Genomic DNA, 26,109 nt, shown 5'->3' with positions numbered 1-26,109 from the left:
GTCTGTGAATGTCAACACTTCTGACCTTAAGATGGAAGGAAAGTTATTTATGAATCATGTGAGCTGTGTTTAGAAGATCTCTGGGGATCTTATGCCTTGATGTTTCAGGACTGAGGTGATTGACCTCCAAAATCCACAGTCCCTTTCCTTTGTATGAAGTCTTACTCCAACCAGTGGAAAATTTACTTTCTGACTCCCACTGATTGCAGTTTTGTGAGTGTTGCTTGATGTCAGACTCAGTCAAATGCAGCCTTAATATGAAGAACAAGCAGTCTCATCTCCTCTCTCTCGAGATTTCAGCTCTTTTGTCCATGTTTGGAGCAAGGATATAATGAGGTCAGCAGTTGAGTGGCCCTGGCAGAACCTGATTGAACATCAGTGAGTAAGTTATTGCTGTGTCAGTGCCACTTGATAGCACTGTTAATGATGTGTTTCAACACTTGGCTGATGATTCAGAGTGGACTGATGGGGCAATAATTGGCTAGGTTGATTTGCCCTGATTTGTGTGGATAGGGCATATCTGGGTCATTTTCCACATTTCCAGGTAGATGCCATGATGAGGCTGTGCTGAGTATTGCTTGGCTAGAGGTACAGTTATTTCTGAAGCGGAAATAATGGGAGTTTACACTGAGTTTCAGAGAACATGGATATATGTGATGCTTGCAGTTATAATATTGCTGAGCCCCCACTTTACCAGACTATTTATAGAACGAAAGCTATCCCATGGTTGATGTATTTCAGTGTTTGGCAGGATCATTGGTAATCTGTCCTAATGTTGCTGGTGGACAGTGTCAGGGCCTGTACCTGTGGTTAACTGACTACTCTGAGAAATTAAAGTTTAGTAAAAAAAGCTGTCTGAAACAATGTAAGTTTTTGTGCTCATTGCTGCTGGGTTAGTCATTTAGGTCACCAGTGCTAACAATGGTATCAACTACCAGCTGCCTGCTGTCCTTCCCACATGTTAGAGGACACACAGGGTGTATTGATCCAAGCATGGTGTTACAAATGATTTCCCGTTTCCAATTCACCGCTGCCCGAGAAACCTCCCTCGCTCTCTCTCTGTCTTTCCTTATCATTAACATCACTGTGATTTTCCTCATTTGAATAAAGTCAGGGGATAAACCCCGTGTGTGGCTGCAACAGTGTTTTGTGAACGGATTTAAATCTAATTCCTTTGCTTTCACTGACGTCAGGAGCCTGTGACTGGACCGGGTTTTGCGGGTATACAGTGTATTGGGAAAAAAGAGAGCTCTGTCCTGTTGTCCACAGAGCAGGCTGACTGTACCAGAGCCGCCTTTGCAGCCTCAGTTGATCCGCTCTGGACTAAGGACAAACCCACAGCGAGAGTAAAGTTCACCGCCTCGTCTCGCTGGCTATTGCTGCATTCTCTGCGGTCTACCCAGGGCAGGGAGCCAGCCTCCGCTCACTTCGAGTTTCTTTGTTACTCGCACCGATATAAGTATGAATAAACCCCAGCGTTGGCTCGGCGTTTGTGTTAAGCTGACGAGCCAGCATTGATCATGTAAGTTGCACGGCACCGGTTCGGTTAAAGTCGTTTGGAGTTTTTTTTTTGGTATTGAGTTCACTTCTGCCGTATTCGGTGTTAAAGTCAGCCTGGTCTGACAAAGCCCCCCTCCAAGCTGCACGCCTGTAATTACACGGCTGATGCTAGTCTCCGTTGACTGAGTGCCCCTATGTGTAACTTGTCCTCCTTGTTTAGGTCGGTTCGGATCGTGGCTCTGGGCAATGAGAAAGCGGGCTTTGAGGACAGCCTGCAGCAGCCGGATCTGATCACCACCTATTTCGGCAGACATGCCATTATCCGGCACGTTGAAGAGAGGCGCTTGCTCAGCTTTGCCACCCACATCACATTTCCTGCCTTTGTCGAGTACCAGGCTTATGTCTTCGGCAGAGTCCAAGTGCTGATTCACGACTGTCCCAACTGGGTAAGGAGGCAAAAAAGTTACAATGGGGCTCGCCCCTTAAGGTCACCTGAACTATAAGAACGCTTCGTAACGTTTGTGCAGCGCACCCCCAAAGATCACTTGTCCCTAGTATCAGTGATGCGCTGTTTTTGCTTTGGGTAATCCAGTAGACTATCTGATGCGCTAATGTGAAGTTTACAATTTCAAATGCTGCAATTTTATCAGAAGCTCGTTAAGTGGAACGATGGTTTTCCTCCCCGCTTACCGTTGTCTTAAATGGAGACATTTATTTGCATAATTCGACCATCATGTTACATATTGTCCATTTGTACACTGATCTCATGTTCAAAACATGGCCAACACAGCTCAAGAGTCATACTTTAACCCTGAAACAAATAATAATGATCAATTTTGAACTTTCAATAAAAAGGAAAGAATTGCTTTTGTTTTGGTGACTTCTCGAGGTCTTAGCACTGAATTTATGAACGTCTACTGAATATTTCCACAGTAGTTATTCTTTAATTTGACCTCAAGAGGTGCCTATTTAGACTGCAATCCCATCAAGGTAAAGGCAAAGTCACCATAATCCCACTCTTTCAATTAGAGAGAGATAGCTCTGGTTTAAACTGAAGGCCACCATGCCCTATTCTGGATCAGTGGTGCTGGAAGAGCACAGCAATTCAGGCAGCATCCGAGGACAGGCAAACCACCATGCCCTAGGCAAGGGAAAAAGTTGAGAAGGAGAATCCTTCATTAGAATCTCAACCAGTGTGGGAATTGAAACAACATTGTTAGCATTGCTTACCAGCTAATAAAGCTAACCAGTAGTGAAAGGTTATGCCACTGGGGAATGAAATCCATTATAAGATAGGTTTCATAATTGGGCTTAAGGTTCTAACCTGAACAATGATGATAGAGGTCAGTTACCAATATTTTGCCAGAATATTCATCTGCACTTTAATGGGATTTCATTTCCTGACATTTATTTTGAAGGAAATTGCTTTCAGAAATTGAGAGACTGAAAATGCTGCAAAGGTGCTTTTAAAATAACTAGAATTATTTTAAAATGTAAGAAGAAAAGATATGAATTATACAGCTATAAAAGGCAAATGGAATAATATAGCCCTTCCAACTAGATATTTCTGCCCATATATTTCTATGGGGAAACAGTGCTTTCCCTGTTTGTGCACACATTGCTATTGAATATGCAGAGCACTTGTTCTTGCGAGTGACGAGAAGTAAGTCAATCAGAATATACAGTACTGTTTTGGGACTGCCATGCACACCTATTATTAGTTTGTTGTAATGAAGTGTGAGTTTCATGTAACCAACTGCAGGATCATTTCAATGACAGTCATTGTGTGAGTATGTTATTCTGTTAGCAACAACATAACTGAGACTGGCAATATGCAAGCCTGCTCTCCCACCCCCACCCTGAAAAGGAGGAGTAGAGATGTTAAAGGCAGTATGTGAGTGGAGTGCTACTTTTCTAATGCACGATTAAGACTTGGCAGCCTGGCATGCAGGTAGACATAAGCTCTGGTAAGTGTGCACTCAAAGAGATGAGCAGCACAGAATTCTGATCACAAGACTTTCCTTGGCAACAGCTGGAGCACGACATGACTGAAATGGGATAAACTCTACCTTTGTGGAAGAAACACAATAGTCACATTTCAAATAAGTGATTAATAGTTAAAAGAATGCGATTGAAATTTGTGGAGGCAGATAATTGTCAAGAACTGACAATTCTTGGTATGTGTGCATTGTATTACTAGTATGATGTACAGGCCACAAAAAAAAAAACATGAATGTAAGAAAGTACCTTCAAAGTATACCTTGGTTTTTCTACAGTAGACTTTTAAAAATTTTTAGTTGACTTGAGAGATCATCATTTTAACACCTTCCTTATAGTTTAATGGAAGTGAAATTCAATGGAATTTCAAAGCACTTGATACTGGTAGGTCTCTTCAAAAAGGGGAAAAAAAATCCCCCTTGATTTAACTCAGTTGCTCAAAAGGAGCTTAATTAACTGCAATTTGAAAATCTGAGTATATCAATCACATTGGACTTGAATAGGAAAGCTGCTTCATTCTTTGCTTCTCTAGAACTTTCCACAGACTACAATTACATATAAATATAAATGGAGGAGAATTTGTCCTTCCATGCTATTTCTAAACAAAAATCTCACTCATGGGATGTAAGTAAAGCAAGGAGGCCATGTTCTAGTGGTATTATCACGACTGGGACCCAGGTTCAAATTCTGCCATGGCAGGTGGTGGAATTTGAATTCACTAAATCTCTAGAATTGAGTCTAATAATGATCATGAGTCAATTGTCCAGGAAAAAAAATATATATCTGGTTCAGCATTGCCCTTTAGGGAAGGAAACTGCCATCCTTATCTGGTCTGGCCTACATGTGACTCCAGACCCACAGCAATGCGGTTGACTCTTAATTTCCCTCTGGGATAGGCAATACATGCTGGCCTAGCCAGTGTTGCCCTTATTCTGTGAATGAATTAAAAAAAAACTGACTGGGTTAGCATTTTTGCCAGTTCTTGGTTACTCCTGAAAAGGCAATAGTGAGCTGCCCACTTTAACAGTCCATGTGCTGCAAGTAGGCTGAAAATATCTTTAGGGAGAGAATTTCAGGAAATTGACCCAATGACTGTGAAGGAATGGCAATATATTTCCAAATCAGGGTGTTGTGTGGCTTGGAGGTGGTGGTGTTCCCATGTACTTGCTGCTCTTGCCCTTCAAAATGGAAATGGAAATGAGTTTGGAAGCTGTCATTTAAAGATCGTTGGTGTATTTTTGCATTGCACCTTTGTAGGTAGTACTCACTGCTGCTACTGAGTTTGATAGTGGAGAGAGTGGATGTGGTACCAATGAGGAAGACTGCCTTATCCTGAATATTGTCAAGCTTTTTGAATGTTGTTGGAGCTGTACGCATTGATGCAAGTGGGGAGTATTCAATCACGTTCCTGACTTGTGCATTGTAGATTCTGTAGAGACTTTGAGAAGTGAGGTGAGTTGATTGCAGCAGTGTTCCTAGCCTCTGACCTGTTGTAGAGGAGGTGAAGGTTACATTGTCCCCTATTAGAGATGGTCATTGCCTGGCATTTCTATGGCGTACATGTTACTTGCTATTTTTCACCCCAAGCCTGGATATTGTCCAGGTCTTGCTGCATTTGGACATGGTCTGCTTCAGTATTTGAAGAGTTGCAAATAGTGCTGAACATTGTGCAATCATCAGCAAACATCCCCACTTCTGACCTTATGATGGAGAGAAAGTCATTGATGAAGCAACTGAAGATGTTTGAACCTCAGACACTATCCTGAGGAACTCCTGCAGAGTTGTCCTGGAGCTGAAATGATTGACATTCAACAATCATGACCATTTTCCTATGTGCCAGGTTTGACTTTTCCCTGATAGCCATTGATTGCAGTTTTGCCAGGGTTCCTTGATGCAGTCAAGTGGAGCCTTGATGTCAAGGGCTGTCACTCTCACCTCACCTCACCTCACCTCTTTTGTCCATGTTTGAACTAAGACGGTAATGAAGTTCTGAAGCTGAGTGACCTTAGAGGAACTGAAACTGGGTTTTGCTGAGCAGGTTGATGAAACTTAGCACCACTTTACTGATGATCAAGAGCAGACTGTTTGTTTGGATGGTAATTTGTCAGGCTGTATATGCCCTTCTTTCGTATCCAGGACATACCTGGCAATTGCTCACATTGTCAGAGAGATGTCAATATTGTACTTGAACAGCCTGGCTAGGGACACAGCCACTATTGTTGGAATGTTGTCAGGGCCCATGCTTTCGCAGTATTTAATGTCTCAAACCATTTCCTGATACCATATGGAGTAGATCAAATTAGCTGAAGACTGGCATCTATGATGGCAGGGGCCACTAGTGGAGGCCAAGATGGATCATCCATTCGGTACTTCTGGCTGAAGATTGTTGCAAATGCTTCAGGTTTACCTTTCACACCGATGTTCTGGGCTCCCCCAGTTTTAAAAGTAGAAGTAATTGTGGAGCTGCCTCCTCCAGTTTAATTATCCACCACTGGTCAACAGTGCAGAGTTTAGATCTGAATCATTGCTGTATTCCTGATGAAGGGCTTTTGTTCGAAACGTCGATTTTACTGCTCCTCGGATGCTGCCTGAACTGCTGTGCTCTTCCAGTATCACTAATCCAGAATCTGGTTTCCAGCATCTGCAGTCGTTGTTTTTACCCAGCTCAATCAGTAGCGGTGCTGCTGAGCCACTCTTGGTGATTGACATTGAAATCCCCCACCCAGTTTACATTCTGCCACCTTACCACTATCAGTGCTTCCTCTCAGAATTGTTGAACATGGAGGAGCACTGCTTCATCAGCTGAGGGAGGATGGTACATGATTAATAATTTTGATTCTGGATGCAATAAAGTCTCAATATTAGATTAGATTAGAATAGATTCCCTACAGTGTGGAAATAGGCCCTTCAGCCCAACAAGTCCACACTGACCCTCCGAAGAGTAACATCCAGACCCATTTCCCTCTGACTGATGTACCTAACACTATGTTGTGAAATTCCAGGGGAACTCCCTTCTCAGTGTATTCTGCCACTACCTCTGCTGGGCCTGGTCTGCTGGTGAGACAGGACACATCCAGGAATGAGTGATATTGGCTTTTGGAGCACTACCTGTAAAGTGTGATTTCATGGGTATGACTACATCTAGCTGTTGCTTGACAAAAATGTGAGGCAACTATCCTAGTTTTGGCAGTAGCCGCAGACGTTAGTGAAGAGGACTTTGCAGGATCGACAGGGCTGTGTTGGTTATTGTTTTCGGTGCCAAAGTCGATGCCAGGTGATCCTTCAGTTTTTGTTCCTTATTTCCTCTCCAGCAGTTGTTACAAAGGGGTTGCTTGCTCGGCCATTTCAGGACAGTTAAGATCAGCCATATGCTGTTGGGTCTGGAGTCACATGTAAAGATAGCAGTTACCTTCCCTCGAGGACATTAGTGAACCAGGTGGGTTTTTCTGTCAATCAACAATGTTTCCCAGTCATCATTAGACTCTTAACCTCAAATTTTTATTGAATTCGGATTCAAACCAGGGTTGCTGATTAATACTCAATTAAAACTGCTAGGCCATCACCTCCTCCTGTTAACTTTGCTGCATAAACCCTTGGAAAAAGTAACAGTTTGTTGAGTAGTTTGTAACTTTGTTTTCAGTGGCATATTGTTACTAGGTTTACAATTACTGCTGAACAGCTCAGCGGCCAAAAAAGAACTAATTTTTTATTTGTGCATTAATCAGTTTTTGATTTAAACCATCCACAGATTTTTAAAATAACTTCTTAAAGGTGGAAAGTATTGCAGTGAGACAGAACGATGTAGAAAGGATTCCAGAAATTAGGATTAAGGTAACTGATAGCATGATCACCCAAGCTGGAGCAATTAAAAATTTGGCACGCAGTGCAGGCCATAATTAGAGGCACAGGGATATCTCAGAAAATTCTGGGATTGGGAAAGATTACAGAGAATTTTTTAAGTATAGCACTGATTGTACAATTTCTACATCGGTTACTGAAAATGTGTTTAGAATGTAAAATCTGAGTGCTTTTCAGATACCTAGATATATTTTCAAATGCATTTTGAATGATTTTGGAAAATACATATTGTGCACTCTTTGTTAGCAAACGTATTGAATTATTTTCCTGTCATTCTTATCTTTTGATTCACCTGTTATTTCAGCACCATGTTCATTATTTTCCACTTGTTTTCCTGTTTAAATGTCTGTTTGCAAAGAGATTTTAGATTTACCGGAATGGTTGGCTGGAAAACTTTACGAATATCTTAAATAATTTTTACCAATTACCAATGAAAGCGAACAGTTTAATAAAGCTTACAGTTAATAAGGTCAATTAGCCTCAGAAAATAGCAGTATGCTTCCACTTTTAAGACTATTCTGTTGTGTACTTGTCTTATCACGGAAATGTTACGGTGCCAAAGGAAGCCAATTGGCCCAGTGTTTCTGCACTGCCTCACCAAATGAGTGATATGACTTCATGCCATTTTTCCCCATACACTTTATTTCTATTTAAATAATCATCTAATGCCCTCCCAAATGCCTAAATTAAACATACCTCCACCACATTTCTAGGTAGTACATTGTGTAAAAAATGTTTATTTTCTCACATCACATTTACAACTTTGGCAAATCATGTTAAATCTGTGCCCTCTAGTTTTCAATAATTTTATCAGCAGAAATTGTGCCTCCATATCCATTCTATTCCAATTCCTTCATAGTTTTGAAAAGTTCTCGCAGATATTTTGGGTTGGAGGAAAGTTTGCTGTAAAGTTCCCCAGGGCTTGGAATTAGGACTCTTGCTCTCCCTATTATATATATTAATGATTTAGATCTTGCTACACAAGGAAGACTGATTGAATTTTCTCTCTCTCCAAGGAACACTGTTCCAATTTCTCCAATCAGTCCTTATAACTGAAGCTTTTCCTGGAACTATTCTTATAAACCTGTTTGCATTCCCTCCAAAGCATTCAAATCCTTCCCACAGTGTGACACCCAGACTGTACACAGTATGTCAGTTGAGATCTAGTCAGTGCCTTACATTAGTTCAGCATCACTTTCTTGCGGTTGTGCTATATGCCCACATTGGTAAAGTCCAGTATACTGTTGCTTTATTAACTGCTCTCTTCACCGTGGGCAGCACGGTGGCTCAGTGGTTAGCACTGTTGTCTCACAGTGCCAGAGACCTGGGTTCAACTCCTGCCTCAGGCAACTGTCTGTGTGGATTGTCTGTGTGGAGTTTGCATATTCTCCCTGTGTCTGTGTGGGTTTCCTCTGGGTGCTCCGGTTTCCTTCCACAGTCCAAAAATGTGCAGGTTAGGTGAATTGGCCATGCTAAATTGACTGTAGTGTTAGGTGAAAGGGTAAAATTAGGGGGTGGGTTGCACTTAGGCAGGTGGGTGTGGACTTGTTGGGCCGAAGGGCCTGTTTCCACACTGTAAGTAATCTAATCTAATCTAATCTAAACCTGTCTTGCTACCACCAATTATCTATGCACATATAAACGTCTCCAAGTGTCTTCGCCTTGCAAAACTGAAAAGATCGTAATCCCTACTTTGTATTGTCTGTCCACGTAATGCAAAATGCATTACTTCACACTTTGACACATTAAACTTCATCTACCACTCATTTGTCCATTTTTTAAAAAAAAATCTTGTCTATGCTATTTGGCTTTCTAAGCTGTCCTCCTCACAGTTTACAATTTCAAGTGGTTTTGTATCATTCACAAATTTGCCTCCTGTGTGTGTGTAGCAAGATCAAAATCATTAACAAAAATCAGGAAAAGCAAGGGTCCTAATTCCAAACCCAGGGGAACTTTACAGAAAACTCCCCTCCAACCCAAAATATCCATTTCCTATTGCTCAACTAATTTTGTATCCACTTTGCTACTGTCTCTGTTGTTCCATGATTTCTAACTGTTTTAACTTGTTACAACATGTTTGGCCAGTCTGTGTGGCACGGACTATTGAATGCCTTTTAAAAATCCACTTGCAGCACCTCAATAGTTTTACCCTCATTGATCCTTTTAAAAAAAACCCTATTACCTCTTTTTAAAAAAAACCTTCAAGTTAGTAGATGTCTCTGCTGGCTCTTCCTAATCAATCCACCATTTGCCATCTGACTACTATTCCAAATAATTATTTTTAGAGCCTCCTCCCAACTGAAGCTAAACTAGTCAGTAATTGCTAGGATTAACTTTAAAACATTTTTGAACAAGGAAATAAGGGTGGCACGGTGACTCAATGGTTAGCTCTGCTGCCTCACAGCGCCAGGGACCCGGGCTCGATTTCAGTCTTGGATGACTATAAATGTGGAGTTTGCACAGTCTCCCCGTGTCTGCGTGGGTTTCCTCTGGGTACTCTGGTTTCCTCCCATGGTCCAAATTAGGTGCAGATTAGGTGAATTGGCTAAGCTAAATTACCCATAATGTTCAGGGATGTATAGGTTACATGCATTGGTCAAGGGAAATGTGATGAGGTTGGGGGATGGGTCTGCATGGGTCTCTTCAGAGGGTCGGTGTGGACTTGTTGGACCAAATGGCCTGTTTCCACACTGCAGGGATTCTATGGCATTTGCATTTCTTCTCTGACACCTCCCAAGTCCAGGGAAGATTATAGACAGGGCCCCTAAATTTCCACTCTCACTTCCTTAATTATCCATAGATGCATCACATTGGTTTCAGTAACAAAAGTAGAAATTGTTGGCAAAACTCCTCTTTAGAACTTTGGGCTTGAAGGCCTTGTCAACATTTAAGCATTGGCAGTCTCTCCAATATTTCCTCCACTCAATTAGTGACTGAGTTTCCTCTGGCACTATGACAGTGGTAGCAATCACATCCTTGATAAAGGCATGTGCAGAGTATCTGATATCTCAGCCATGCAACATGCCTTCTTGTGTAAGTGTTCTTTTTGTTCCCTAATCCACCCTACTATGTCTTTTCCAACCCCTTCACTATTTATATGCCTATAGAAGTCTTTAGGAATTATTCTTTTATGATGGCTGTCTGTCATTTCTCATAATGCCTCTTTGCTTCTTTAATATGCTTTTTTACATTCCTTCTTTAACCTTTTTCATGTTCCTCATGGTTTTCCATTGTATTTTTTGCTTGACATTTATCATAAGCACTCTTTTTCTTCTTTATCTTATTTTATATTTCTATTTTTAATCCAGTGAGTTCTGAATTTGTTTGGTGTACCTTTCCCTTTTGAGTGAATGTATACCTTAACTCTACCCAAAACATTTCTTTTTTTTAAAGTAGGCCATTGTTTTACAGATTTTTCCTTTCGTTCCAGTTGATCCAGCTCAGTTTTATTTGTCTCTCTCTCTGTTAATTATTTCTTTAGATTGCCTTCTGTCCTTTTTTATCAACATCTTAATCCTAAACCTACGTAGTATCTAGTGAATGGAATCACAGAAAGCAGTATGACAGTATTTCACCCATTTACAATCTCATGGTATCAGTGATCAGAAATAGGCTGAACTCTCATGGAAGAGAATTGAGTTGGTAATATTCTAGGAGACAAAGGTGGGATGGGGTCTAGCTTTCTGCCTCCAGTGCATGCCTATGGTTGCATGGGAGTCAAGTGGATGAAAAGGCCAAAACGCTGGAAAACCTGGTCAGGTTTTGATGATGAATGTCAGGCCGTCAAATCATCACTTCTCCAGCCAACATGTCCCGTCTATATCCCCTCATGTTCTCCTATGACTCCTCATGCCCTCCATACTAAATCACTTTCTACACACATCCTTGTACACTCATGCCGCCTCCATGACTCTTCTTACCCTCTCACCTGTTCCAATGCCCTCCAACCAACATGCTCCCTCTATATCCCCTTATTTTCTCCCATGCCTCCTCATATTACCTGTGCCTCCTTCCTATGCCCTCTGTAGCCACTCAATCAGCTTATACTACAAGAAGACCTCAGGAGGCATGCCGTTAAAAAATAAATGAAACCATATTATACAAAAAAACTGAGCTCTCACTTAAACACACTTCCTCCTGAAAACATCTCAATCATGAATTCTGTTCGAAAAAGTATTTCCCTCAATTTTAAATATGTTTCAAAAGCAAGCAAGCATTTAGTTAGCCAAGCAAATAAAAGATGTAGACATTTAAAAATTTCATAAAACTGTTCATCAAAATGTGAACACAGACTACTGACATAAGTGATTTTGAACCCTTTGGTCAGAGTTGTTCACATTTGGCATATGGGTAGGATTGATGTATTTATCCTAAATTTCACACCAGTGAGTTGAGAATGTGTAGGACAATTGTGAGCTGTTGATGCTATGTTTGTGTTCATAGAATCCCTAGGGTGTGGAAACAGGCCCTTCAGCCCAACAAGTCCACTGCAACCTTCCAAAGAGTAACCCATCCAGACCCATTCCCCCTACCTTATATTTACCCCTGACAAATGCACCTAATCTACACATCCCTGAACACTGTGGGCAATTTAGCCAATTCACCTAACCTGCACTTCTTTGGACTGTGGGAGAAAACCAGAGCGCCCAGACGAAACCCACACAGACACGGGAAGAATGTGCAAACTCCACACAGAGGCTGGAATCAAACCTGGGTCCCTGGTACTATGAGGCAGCAGTGATAACCATTGAGCCACCATGCTATAATTGGTTCAGTAAGACATTGACTTATTATCCTTGTTTGCAAATCCCTAATTTCTGAAACTCCTTCAGCCCTATAACTCTCTGAGATCACAGTGCTATTCTAATTCTGGCCCCTTGAGCATTTCCTCCACCAATGGTAGTCTTCAGCTGACCAGCTCCCAGGCTCTAATAACCTGCCCATCCCTCTGAATATCAGTTCCTCCCTTTCTTTCTTTAAGGCACTCTGTCAAACCTATTTCTTTAACCAAGCTATTGTTCACCTGCTTTGATGTTGTCTTATGCCTTTTGATTTCAAATTTATATTGATAAGTCATGTGGGATCTTGGATTCTCTATTTTATTATGTTAGCAGAACTATATAAGTGCATCTCATTACTGTTATAGTTGTTAGTTAGAGCAGTGTAGAAGGTCAAAGAGGAAAAGATCAGATGGCAATGGTAGAAGGAATTGAAATGAGAACCATGACTGTTTCTTACTTTATACCTTTTGTTTTTTGTTCAGTCGAAAGTATAATTTTATTTCCACATTTTCTTATTGAAATTGGTTTGACAAATTGAAGTGACAGGATGGTGCTAAATATAGAATTTATTTTCTGAAATGAACTGCTTTAAACAGACCTTGTATTATGAATTCATTAATTGAGGTCAGATGTTAACCACTGAATATCATGTGCTTATATTACATTTCTATTCTTTGCATCACAAACTCTTGTGATATAGATAATTGCCTTTTACTCAGATATTGCTATGGATTAATATTCATTGATGATTTTGAGACATCTCACACCTACGTGTGAAATTCTGTTCTCATTTACAAAATGAATGAAGGTCGTGCCTCGTAGGTATTTTTAATCAACTTGTGCAGATGTGTTATCGTGGTTGTGGGTATGTTCGCCAAGCTGTGAAGTTGATTTGCAGATCTTCTGTCCCCTGTCTAGGTGATGTCTTCAGTGCTTTGGAGCATCCAATGAAGCACGGCTGTACTGTCTTTTAGAATTTATTTGGTTCTGTTCCTGCTGCTTCTGGTCGCTGATGCGGATACTTTGTTATAGTGGCCAGTATATCAGGTCTAGGTCTGTGCTTATTGATCGAGTCTGTGGACATACATTTTGAAGCAGTGCAACTTGAATGCAGATCTCCTGGTCCAGAGATAGGAAAACTACCACTGTGTCATAAGAGCCTGCAATCACTCCTTAAGAGTTAATGTCAGCCAAGGCTCATTTGGGAAAAAATGAGCCTCTGAGTTTACATCCCACTTTACCATTTACATGCAGAGATCTAGACTGTTGGTCATATTGTACTGGCTTTCAAATGAAATATTACATAAAGTTCTTATCTACCCACTCAAATAGACATAAAATACTCTACAACACTAATTTGAAGATAATTAAGGATGTTACTGCTGTTGCCCAAGATGACAATTTTTTTCCTGTGAATGTTGAGATAAAAGGTGTGTCCATCATTCTTTTAGATGTCAAAGGAATGAACTCCTTTGAAGAGTTATATACAGCTGAATGTGTTTATGTGCAATTTGGAATAAATTTTTCCTGGGGTACTCAATGGGTGCAAAAGTCAGTGAATTCCAGCCATCTGAAGTTGATGGGTTTGCTTTGAACTTCTACACAAAAGCTTTGACCTACAACAAAAAATATGACCTAAGAAGATGTTGCATTTGTTTTTTTTTTGCCTGAAAGTCCACAAGGACAAGATTTTGAGATTGGTTTAAGCTGAGTTTTAATTTCATATACCATGATATTCATTGCTTCCTGTGCTGTTTTAAAATATGTAGCACTGTAGTTAATTTAATTGAGAATTACCTTGAGTCTCACTTTCAATGTTTGTAAAATATTGTAATCTTTGAAAATATCATTATTTCTGCCCACAGAGAATTAGTCCTACTACATAAGTATTCATGTTTTACTTTCAGTAAACAGAGAATTCCAACATATAGAGAGTTTATTTCATATTGAAAGAAAATAGAAAATATTGTTGTGCTAGTATCAGCAGATAATAAGCTTCCTTTGAGGATGGCAAAGATTCTAAATTGTGAAATCTCCAGATATACAACAGTCCCATTTCTTCTTTCATTCTTTGTAGATTTCTGTCAATTATTGCTAATGAGCATAACTTAAAAGTATAAGAATGTAGGGCCAACAAAAACTGTATTCCATATCATTTCACTACTTGTAATTCCTTTAAGACATATGTCTGCCACATTGCAGGGCCTTACTTTGATGGCTGGAAATGGGTGCAGGCATTGTGATTAATGATTAACTCCAAGCAGGTCCAGGTTCAAACTGCACTTGTCAGGGAATGAATCTGGCCTAGCAAACCTTTGAAGAGGGGGCAACATGGGAGACAGCAGTCCCCAAAGTTTTTAGACACAGCTTTGAAGACTTTAGGAGACAGGAGGAGTGTGTAGTCACGGGGGTCATAAAACCTTCCAGACACATGCAGTGAGAGTAAGTAGCTGTGAAAGTCAATGACAGAGTTACACACTGAGGGCCTGGATGCAGTGCCATAAGAATTTCAATGACCTCACACAAATGATTAAGATCAGTAATGCATCTTCAAATTCCATTTCCTATCAACTGCACCACTACCTCAGGTACTGCTTAATTTCTACTCCCCCACCCCCATCATCTTCTACCAACAATCAAAATTCACGCTTGGTCATTTTTTTGCTTTACTGCATCCTCATGCACTCAGTACTTCTGCAAGTCTCAGACCTATATTTCACTTATACACATAATCAGTGATTTGAGCATTGCAGCCACATAATCAAAAAGAGTAAACCACACTGTCTGGCTCTCCCTGCCTTTTAAAGAGAACAAGATGCCCACAAGTATGGTTATCAGGAGTTAACTGGAGGGGGGCAGGTTCACTTGCATGTCCGGACCTTCATGGAGGAAACTATGCTAGCCATTATTGGAATGCTCATTGCTGAAGCCTAGGCTGAAACTATAGAAAGTGACAGTCTTCTCGTACCTAACATGCTTCTCCCATTCCACCTTATTTATCCTTGGCTTCCGATTTACATGCTGTACAACATATACTTCATACAAGGTAGAAAATAAGAAAGGAGAAAGTGAGGACTGCAGATGCTGGAGATCAGAGCTGAAAATGTGTTGCTGGAAAAGTGCAGCAGGTCAGGCAGCATCCAGGGAACAGGAGAATCGACGTTTCAGGAATCTGAAGAAGGGCTTATGTAGAAAATAAGAAATCCAATAGGGAATTTTGAAGAAACATTTTAGCTGAAGAGTAGAATAAACTTAGTACTTGCAGCCAAAGGGTGTGATTGAAGTGAATAGTACAAGCGCATTGAAGAGAATCTAGACAATCGTATGTGGGAGAAGTGAACAAAGGATTATGACAATAGATGAAGAAAGCTAAAAGCAGGGTTCAGTGGAGTGTAAATGCTGGCATGGACTGGTTGGATGACACGGCATGCTCTTGTGTGCTGTTCCTGTGCAATGCAATTGTCACACTACAACTATCCTTCACTCTCTATGACCCAGTACCACATCCTTACACTTCTGCTTTTCTCATTCGGATATCTAAGAAGTGGAACCTGGCCAGACAATAGAGGAACAGGACAAAGGTTGTGATAATGGAGATATACCTGCACATTCACTTGAACTTATACTCAGTAATCAACACAGATACTGACACTACTCCTCCACATCATTATCCTCTCACTTCTGATACACATGCTCCTGTCTCTCAGCTGCCTACAGTAGACCTGGTGACAATGTTATCCCTCTTGTTGCTGAGATGTTACAGCATACAGCAGACCATGCCAATCTTGTTACCTTCTCTGTCAATGTTTCCCCCAAGTGCTCCATGTAATGGAAACACTGTTTCAATGTAGCAGTGATCTGCTCAGTTACATTTTGTGTGGCAGCACAACTTTCATTGTATGCGTACTGCGCACGTGAATCATTGCATAACTAAGTCATCAAGATAGTCCTTGTTCTCCAGAAGTCAACTATTTGGGTTTAGTTGGTAGCTCCAACTCAGCTGGTATAGTGGGCTGCCACTCAAAGGGCATTGTGCCTGCTGCTAAGACACTGGATGCTGGTCTACATCATATGCTGCATGTGTTTGCTCACCAGCCAGGTGTTAGATCATAGAATCACAGGATCTCTACAGTGCAGAAAGTCACCATTCAGTAGTAACCCTCTGAAGGGCATCAGACCCAAGGCCCCCCCCACCCCATCTCCATCCCCATATTTCTCATGGCTAATCCACTTAGCCTGCACATTTCTGGACACTGTTCATGCTAAATTGCTTTGTAACCTACGTAACCTGCACAGCTTTTATGGGAGCAAACCGGATCACCCAGTGGAAAACCACGCAGACATGGGGAAAATGTGCAAACTCCTCACAGATAGTCGCCTGAGGCGGAAACTGAACCTTAGTGCTGAGGCAACAGTGCTGTCCACTGAGCCACCGTACTGAAAGAGTGAAATTCATTTTATTTCCAGTATAATGCAGAGTTGGCATGTGGCCAAAGTTTTGTGTGCACATTTGTAGCACAGTCCATCATGCAGAAGCTTGCAATCCTAGCAAATACACATTCACTCTGCCCTACTGTCTAGTATAAGACAATGAAATGTAGTTAGTTCTCTTTAGATGGGGAGGCTCTTTGATATCCCTTACACAATATTGCATGCATTCAACAAGATTTTAAAAATATTTCCAACTACACAGTAAAAGACACTAGAAACATCAGTGGTCATCTTTGCATCTACTGGCAATATGGACCTTGCTATCCTCCGGAAGGTTCACTTATGCTGCAGCAAGTGGCAGTGTTCAGAGAGGATGTCTTTACTGAATCATAGACATCCCACACATTGTTCCAAACTGACTTTTAAGGAGAATAAATTCCTGAGTATCTTGGGTGGATGTAACCTCCTCCTGAAAGTCTGTTTTCCCCTCTCCCCTTCCTAGGTCCTTTCTAGCAGCTGGTTGTATCTTGTATGGTCTTTGTCAAATCTAATGTCATGCTGTGTTCATCCAGAAACCTTGAAGTCAGCATAAAGTCAAATCAGCATCGTCTACACCACTCCCTGTAAATATTTGTAAATTTAAGCAAGTAAATATATCAGCGCACATATATTCAGGCTGTTGCATTAATTCTATCATTCAGCAGTTAACTTCTATGTATTTGATCCCTTTAAATAGTATTGGTGAAGAAACCTCTTGGTGTGAAACGTTCTTTGGAAGTTCAGGGTTAAGAGAAGTTGTTAACTTAATCATTGAGGTTGAAAATGGCATTGATTGTGTCAAATCAGTATTGTACACTGATTACTACCATAATGTCTTGTTCTGCACGACATTATGGTAGTAATTAATTGTGAGTGTGCTAATGTTCTCTCGAATATGTCAGTTGAGACGATTCACCTGAAAAGTGGACACGTGTTGCAGATGCTTTTTTGAAGGTGAGTGTTGAGATAGGTTTTTTTTTCTTATTAAGTTGCAATGAAAATTCTTCTAATTGTTGACTAAATAAGATTACATTAAGCTATATCTGAATTAATGCACTCAAAACTGCTCAGGTTGCCCTGTAATTTGCAGTTTGCAGATTCTCCCCCTCAATGTTTTATCCCTCAATGTTTTATGAATGATATCTTTTATGAGATGATTGCCAGTATGCTGGACTGTGTGCATATTTTGAGGAAAGGGAATTGGGACTAATACAGGGCAGCTGTGGAAAAAGATTTTAAAGGTGACATGATGGTGATAGGATCCTTCCTATTCTTGTGCATAAATAATTTAGCAAATCTGATTTGCTCTACATGCTGTGGCTGACTGTCCGATTTAATGTTTTGGAATCAAACATATACATGAAGCAGTTTTAAATTTTCAGTTTCATTTGGATTTCTCAATTTGGCTTACTAAGTGTTCTCATCTCTTTGTTAGGAATTATTCGACAATGACTGGTATAGATCACGGAATGTGGTTGGGCTAGCAGACATCATTGTCCTAAAATACTCCGTCAATGACAAAACCTCATTTCAAGAAGTGAAAGATAATTATGTTCCGATTATTAAGCGGTTACTTAACCAATGGACAGTTCCAGTCATAGTTGCTGCAGTTGGTACAAGACAAAATGGTGAGTAATGAAGATTGTGCACATATTATTTAAATAAATAGTGGGAAAATTATACACAATGGTGTTAGTAGAATTCCTGTAGTAGTCATGTTTCACATGTGATGGTTTATATGTATTAAATTAGTCAGAAATCAAGCTACATTTTGTGAAAATTTTTCCTGTTCATCTATGTGCTATGCACTCCCCATAGTTTACAATATCAAAATCTTTTAACGTCAGCTTCCTCCTAACAATTCAGAAGGCAAGCACATCACATGATATTGAATGAAGCCAATTACCCCAAGATGATCTCTGGTTTAATCCCAGAAGAATGAGTTAGCTGGTATCAATAAAGCTGCATTGGCTACAGCATCGCTGGGCTAAGAAAGGCAGGGAAAATGTCAGTCAGAATGTTTTCTGCTGTCCATTGCCAATGACATATGGCAGAAAGAATATTTACTGGCATGTATATTGGAAGATTAAATCTAATTTAGCATTACGAAAGAGTATTGTAATGAATAATTAGCCTGAATTAGTCAGTAATCTAATGGTAAGGGAAACTTAGTTTATAATGATCTTAACAAGATTGTATCTGATGTGAGGTTTGAGTAGCAATAATTTAAGTCATCATTCAGGTTTTAAATTTAGATAAGGCTGATTGTGGAAGGATGAGGCAGGAATCTATGAAAATAGAATTCTGTACACAGTGAAAATCTAAAATAAAAACAGAAAATGCCAGAAATTAGCAGTCAGGCAGCATCAATGGAGAGGAACAGATTTACTGGGTTAGATTTTGAGTCTCACCAATTTTGGGTACCTTTTTTAAAACTGGTAACAGGATCTAGATTTGCGATGCTCAGAGCTGACCGTTTTTCTTAACATAGCATAGCAAGCCCACAGCCAATGCCCTAGCCTGATCATCACCATTACAGGGTTGGCATATCAAACACTTTAAGTTTATTGGGAGGCAATGGCCTAGTGGTATTATCAGCTGCCTGGTAATTGAGATAGCCAGGTAATGTTCTAGGGAATCCTACTGCAATGTGCTTCTTTCCTTAAAACACATCTTTAAATTGCAATGTTTTACATATTTTTGAAGACTTCCAGTTTTGTGATAAAATTAATTGATTCTATAGCGCATGGAGGTAAGTGTGCTTGGAGAATGCCTGGAGATAGCATAAGATGTAGGAGCAGAATTAGGGATTGATCTGTTTCTTAACCCCATTCTCATTCCTTCTCCCTGTAATTCTTGATCTCCTTACTCATCAAGATCCTATCTATCTCTGTCTTAATACATTCAATGACTTGGCCTACACAGCTTTCTTCAGCAATGATTTCCACAGATTCACCACCTTCTGGAGGACTAAATTCCTCCTTATTTCAATTCTAAGTGGCAATCCATTACACTGAGGCTCTGCCCTCACAATCTAATCTCTCCTACTCATGGAAATATCATCTTCATGTCCACTCTATTCAGGCCTCTCTGCATTTTGTAAGTCTCTGTGAGATTCCCCTACATCATGCTAAACCAGACCTAGAGTCCTCAACCAGTTCTCAAATGACAAGCCCTTCACCCTTGTGGTCATTCTTGTAATCTTCCTCTCGTTCCCTTCCAAGGCCAACATATCCTTTCTTAAATTTGGGGCCCAAAACTGCTTACAATATCCCAGAGTTAAACTGGGTTATGGAGATTGTACTTGCAGCTTGGAGGGAGAGCATCTACACAAAAATGGCGTGGAGTGCATGGAGGCGCCATGTAAGTGGAGGGAGTTACAGGTAGAGAGACCCTATCAGCTTTGAATACAACTGGGAAAAAGTCCAAGAGAGCCAGGCAGCCTTCTAATCAGGCTGTTTTGACATATTCCCACATCTGTAGCTACATCCATACCTGACTGCTTTAATTGTCAGACCCAACTCAGTCCAGCCCCTGCCTCGAAAATGATGCATGTGGAGGCCGCTTCTATGGAGCTGAGTCTGGTTATGAAAATACAGCTTAGTATTTCTGATTAATGGCTTTTCATTGGAACTGAGGGAAGATAAGAATGTAATAGTTTTTCGGCAAGGGAAAAATGGGAGGTGGGGAGAAGGCCAATCAAGAACGTCTATGATAAAGTGGAGGATAAGGTAGATGAGCTGTCCAGAGGTTTCTTAGCCGGAAAATCAAAAGGTATAGTAATGATGGATTATTTGACTTCCTTTATATTTTGTATTAGTTTTCATAGTCAAGGATATGGATGGATCCCTACAAGCCACAGTTTTGGCAAAGTTCCAATACTTTAGATTCCCTACAGTGTGGAAACAGGCCCTTCAGCCCAACAAGTCCACACCGACCCACCAAAGTGCAACCTACCCAGACCCATTCCCCGACATTTACCCCTGCCCCTAACACTACGGGCAATTTAGCATGGCCAATTCACCTAACCTGCATGTTTTTGGACTGTGAGAGGAAACCGGAGCAAACCCACACAGACACGGGAAGAATGTGCAAACTCCACATAGACAGTCACCTGAGGCGGTAATTGAACCCAGGTTTCTGGCGCTGTGAAGTAGCAATGCTAACTACTGTGCCATCGTGCACTTTCTGCTCCCAATTGGGCTTTTTACTGAATAACTTAACTTTCAGCAAATTTGGTTTGTAGATCTCTCTTCCATCTTCCCAGTTTTTTTTAATTAGAGTAGACCAGTCAAGTAAGAAGTGAAACTAAAATGAATCCAGAGATTATGCTAATTATATTCAATGTGAATTTACAACAAGGTTAATACAGAAGCTAATGAGACCAGTGGTAGTCAAAAATCCAGATCCTAATGGGTTTTCATCCCAAGGTATTAAATGAAGTAGGTCATGTATATTTGGTGCGTCAGTCAAGATCTTTCCAAATTCTCCCAATTTGGAATCTTTCTCTAATTTGTTTGATGGCAAGGGGAGTTATTAGGGAATAGGGTGACTGAGCATTTGATTAACTGTGTGCTGATCAATGACAGATTAGCATGATTTTGTAGAGACTAAACCATGTGTAACAAAGTTGAGTTTTTTTGAGGTTATTAATGTAGTAAATAAAGAAGAGTCTACAGATATTATTTAAATTAATAGCCAGTAAGCATTCAATAAAAGTTAAGAATGCCTGTCAAACAACATGAATGGAGAATTGGTTAAGAGACAGAAGACTGAGATTTAGGAGAATGGATAAGTAATCAAGTTGGCAGGATGTGACTAATAGTGTTCTTTCTTGTTCTGAACTTCAGCCTCAGCTTTTCACGACATTTTTACAAGTGACTTGGATTGAGGGACAGAGACCTATATGTCCAATTATTTTGATTTTTAGGTGGTAGAATACACAACATAATTGGAAGTGCACAAAGTTGGAAGGAGACATCAGAAGATTAACTGAGTATGGGCAAATCTGTGGCATAGGAACTTAAATTCAGGGCAGTACACAGTTACCTGCCTTAGTTCTTGTGTCAGAATAGCTTTGAATTTTGAAAGAAGTTTGGGCCTATGAATTTAAGAGTTGAAGTGCAGAAAGCACTAAAACAATGGACATTTTGAAAAAGTAATCTAATAAAACATTTGCCTTAATCTTGTATGCTGGAATAAACAAAAATGTAAATTCTTATGCTGTACAACTGGATTATTGCATTCACTTCTGGACTTGCATCTCATGCACTAATCTTGGAAGGAGTGCACTTCAGACTCACCAGCATATCCCAGGGACCAAAGGGTTTTAAATTATGAGGATAGGTTGCTTGGATTTAGTTTGTTCCTTGAATAGAGCAGACAAAGGCGTGGAATAATTAACTTCCTTCGGATGGTCAAAGGAAATATTAAAGTTAGAGAAAAATTACTAGAAGAATGAATTTTGTGCAAACTTCTGAATGTAAACTAGAATCAATGGACAGTCTAGTTTCATAAAACTAATGTAGAAATAATTTTGATAACTGAGAATCCTTTGATTATTTATAACTATGAAAGGTATGGTCGCGAAATGATTCAGAGCAGGCATTAACTATGTAGTAGTAAATTGAAAAGCAAGTCCATTAGAAATTAATTGCAGAAAATATCTTTCTCAGAGCTTTTTTTGTTAATCCGGGGGAAAGAACTTAGTCTGTTCTGATCTAAGAATATGAGATTGTAAGAAACGAACTAAATCCAAAATGATTTTGCAATAAAAATAATAAAAGTGCCAAGGATAAACTGCCAGCTTTTGTATTTTTTTTTACTAATTCCTTTAGTGACATCAAGCTGGATTAAGGCTTTGCAAACTGCTTGCTGGGTGGCATTAAGCTTTATTTACATTTACATAACTCTTTTCCCTTTTCTGCAATTAATGAAATCTTACAACAGTTGTAGCTTAATTTAAGGCAAAATCATAATAATTTGAAAGACATAAAGCAAGTGTTAAATTTAAATTACACTGGAACCACTGTCTAGTAGAACTGAGGGTAGCCCATGATAACAGCAACTATTCTGGCATCTACCCAACAATTTGGAAAATTGCCCAGGTATATCTTTTATGCAAGAAGCAGGACAAATACAATTGGCCAATAATTGCACCAACAATCTACTGTTGGCCATCTAAAATATGATGATAGGGGTCATCAATAGTGCTATCAAACAGAACTTGCTTCCCAATAACCTACCCACTGCACAGTTTCGGTTCTAGCAGGGCCATTCAGCTCCTAAGCACATTGCAGTCCTGGTTCAAACCATGGACTTGGACAAAAGAACTGAATTTCGGAGGGAAGGTAAAAGTGATTTCCCAAAACACCAAGGCTGTATTTGAGTGAGTATGACATCAAGGATCTCTAGCAAAACTGCAGTCAGTGAGAATCAGGAAAAACTCTCATGCAAGTGGAGTCTTTTGTGGCACATACAAGATGATTATGGTTGTTTAAGGTCAGTTATCTCAGATCCAGGGCATCTCTGCAGGAGTTCCTCAGGGTTATGTCATAGGTTCAACCATCTTCAGCTGCTTCATGAATGACCTTCTGCCATCATGAGGTCAGAAGTAGGATGATTGCTGATGACTGCACAATGTTCAGCAACATTCATGGCTCCTCAGACACTGAGACTGTCCATGTCCAAGTGCAGCAAGGCATGGACAGTTTCCAGGCTTTGGCTAACAAGGGGTAAGTAACCGTCATACCACACAGGTGCCAGGTAACAACCGTCGCCAACAAGAGAGAATCTCACATTGCTCCTTGACATTCATTGTCTGTGATGTCACTAAATATCCGAAAATCAAACCTTGGGGTTATAATTGAGCAGAAATTGAATTGGACTTTGACCTGTTTGCCAAATCTTAGTCCAGCTTCATATCACTGAAGCTATTTGTTTTAAAAAGCAAAGTAGAAAAGTTGTTGATTTGAATGCTACTACCACAAGAACATGTCAGAGGCTAGGAATCCTGCAGTGAGTGACTCTGCTCCTGACTCCTCAAAGGTTGTCCATCATCTGCAATGTACAAGCCAGGAGTGTGATGGATTACTCCCCACTTGCCTGGATGAGTGCAGCTTCACCAATACTCAAGAAGTTTGATATCATCTAGGACAAAGCATGTCACAAATATTCAATCACACAACCAAAGATGCTCAACAGCAGCAATGTGTACTACCTCTGAGAAGGAGTGCAGAAATTCACCAAAGCCCCTTGGATGGTACCTTCTAACCTCAGTATCTTCCACTATCTAGAAGGATAAGGGCAGCAGTTAGATGGAATACCACCACCTGCAAGTTCCCATTCAAACCAACCATTATCTTGGAAATATATCGCTGTTCCTTCAGTGTCACTGTGTCAAACTCTTGGGACTCCCTCCCTACCAGCATTATGGGTCTGCCTACACCAAGTCGATTGCATAGGTTCAAGAAGGCAGCTCTCCTTCTCAAGGGCAAATAGGGAAGGACAATAAATATTGGCTGTTACAACACGGAGTAAGCCCTACTGCTTAAGTTAAACTAGCAACACAGAAGAGATTTATCCTGTGCAGTAATCTGTGAAAATTCGAGAGGCCAAGAACTAGTTAAAGTAAAAGTAACAACTTTATTTTTTAAAGTATTACAGAGAATAATGAACTAACAATTATTTACAACTCCGTCCTCTAACCTATCTTTTACCTTCCCTTCTATAATACTCGTGTGATAAAAAGCCCCAAGTAAGATTTACCAAACATTCAAGTTTTGAAAACCAGCCAGGTGTCGAATTTTCTATTTGGATCTTCCTGTGTCTTTTCTTCTTCTTCGGGATTATGCTTCACTGGTCACGAATCGATAAATGTACCTTTAAGAGAGCTATTATGGGCAGTCTCTACATGCTGGTGGCATGGCAGTTCTCTTCCGACTGTTCAATTTTCCCTGGTCCCATACCCCAAAGCATTGGATTGTTTCATTAGTTTTTAATGTTGTTAAAGTACTAAATTCAAGTTTGATTGGAGGTTGCTATTTTGGCGTATAATTTAAACTGATTGCCGAATTTGAATTTGTTTTTGTCTCCAGACAACCAGCTACACTAACTGCTGGACCACATTGTACATTGTATCTTGCTGAGAACACTTAGTGTTGGCAGGTAGTTCTGCTAGCTTTTAACTTGCTTAAAGGTATAGTACACCCACATCTTCATAACATTGGCCCAAATATCAATGCCCATATAGCATGAATTAATTAATAAATAAACTTGGCTAAGCTACACAATCATCAATTCCACCTGTGATTACAGATGAATTTAATTATTGCAGATTTAGTGTTTGAGTGGAAGGGAAAGTTGAGTACAATGTAAAACAAGTTGTTGATTTACTGTCACTCTTTTTGCTGAATATCAATTTCACTCCCAGTGATCTTAATCAGTGGAGGAACTGAAATGCCTCAAATTGTCAGTTGAGTTCGATATGTTTACTCAAGGCAAGACTTTAAGTGGACATGCTGTGAGTTTAGTTTCACAGGCTTAAAATGTACAACAAAAGAGATTGGTTTATGTTTTAATGCAGTAATTAAGATAAATCTTATTCTTTCCATGTAGAAAATGGGAGTTCTGGATTTACATTCTAGCATCAGTTCTAGAACTCAATTTCCCTAAACTGACAAGTTTAATGATTTGTAATCAGGATCTTGGATGTATCTCGTGATGACATATAATTTGGGGGAATTGCATCTTAATGCCATGTTTTTATGTGATGCAGTGGTAACCCACTCACTGAACAATGTCAGGGGTAAGCCTGCATCTTCTGGCCCTGAAAGTCACAAATCAATGGTACTTTGTTCAGACATTGAACTGCGTGCAGTTGTGGCTTCTAACCGTCTAAGATAGCTTTCTCAAAAAGCTGCCATGCAACTAAAAGGATGGCACTGCATTATTCCTGGTAAAGCTATCAAGGATACAAAGTTCGTGAAATATCAGCGATGGATAGAGGGCTGAACAACTGGCCAATTAATAGCCATATAAGTACCTCAATTCACCCAAGGGTGGGTGGGTGGCACATGGCCCCTACTCTCCCACTGATGAAATATGGTATTCCTTGTCATCCCACTCAATGTTATGCCTACTGCTATTGGCTTCTCGGGATGGGCAGGGTGCAAACTCTCTGTGGAAGAGTCCAGTCAATGCTGAATGGGTTTAAAGGATGGGGATAATTAGACCAGGACGCACAGACATAATTCAGTTGTCTATTTCAAACCACATGTCTGAACTTTATTTTTATTTTTCCATGATAAACTCTAGTGCATTCTATTCATTTAATTAAACCTACTTATGTAGTTTTGTAATTATACATAATTGCAATCTTATGATACTAGCTGAAAAATGTGTTGCTGGAAATCGCAGCAGGTCAGGCAGCATCCAAGGAGCAGGAGAATCGACGTTTTGGGCATAAGCCCTTCTTCTCCTGCTCCTTGGATGCTGCCTGACC

General features: G+C 40.1%; 1 protein-coding gene across 4 annotated transcripts in view; it reads left to right on the top strand.

The window, feature by feature from the left end:
- Window positions 1-796: 796 nt before the first annotated feature.
- The window catches only part of rhobtb3 (Rho related BTB domain containing 3), a 137,675-nt gene continuing 112,362 nt past the window's right edge, over window positions 797-26,109 (top strand). The window contains exons 1-3 of one of the 4 annotated variants that reach the window (XM_087999070.1): window positions 797-865; window positions 1,721-1,946; window positions 18,043-18,235. In XM_087999070.1, the coding sequence (XP_087855196.1) occupies window positions 864-865; window positions 1,721-1,946; window positions 18,043-18,235 (421 nt within the window). In that variant the 5' untranslated portion in view covers window positions 797-863. Of the gene's footprint in view, window positions 866-951; window positions 1,523-1,720; window positions 1,947-18,042; window positions 18,236-26,109 lie in introns of those variants that run through there. The other 3 variants (XM_087999080.1, XM_087999075.1, XM_043709644.2) reach the window with 3 other exon arrangements.

Source organism: Chiloscyllium plagiosum, unplaced genomic scaffold (assembly GCF_037043375.1).
Source record: "Chiloscyllium plagiosum isolate Xiang-an unplaced genomic scaffold, Cpla_swu_hap1 HiC_scaffold_2, whole genome shotgun sequence".
Classification (NCBI taxonomy): Eukaryota; Metazoa; Chordata; class Chondrichthyes; order Orectolobiformes; family Hemiscylliidae; genus Chiloscyllium; species Chiloscyllium plagiosum.
Note: the sequence above shows the minus strand (reverse complement) of the source record. Positions and strands in the feature narration are given on the sequence as shown.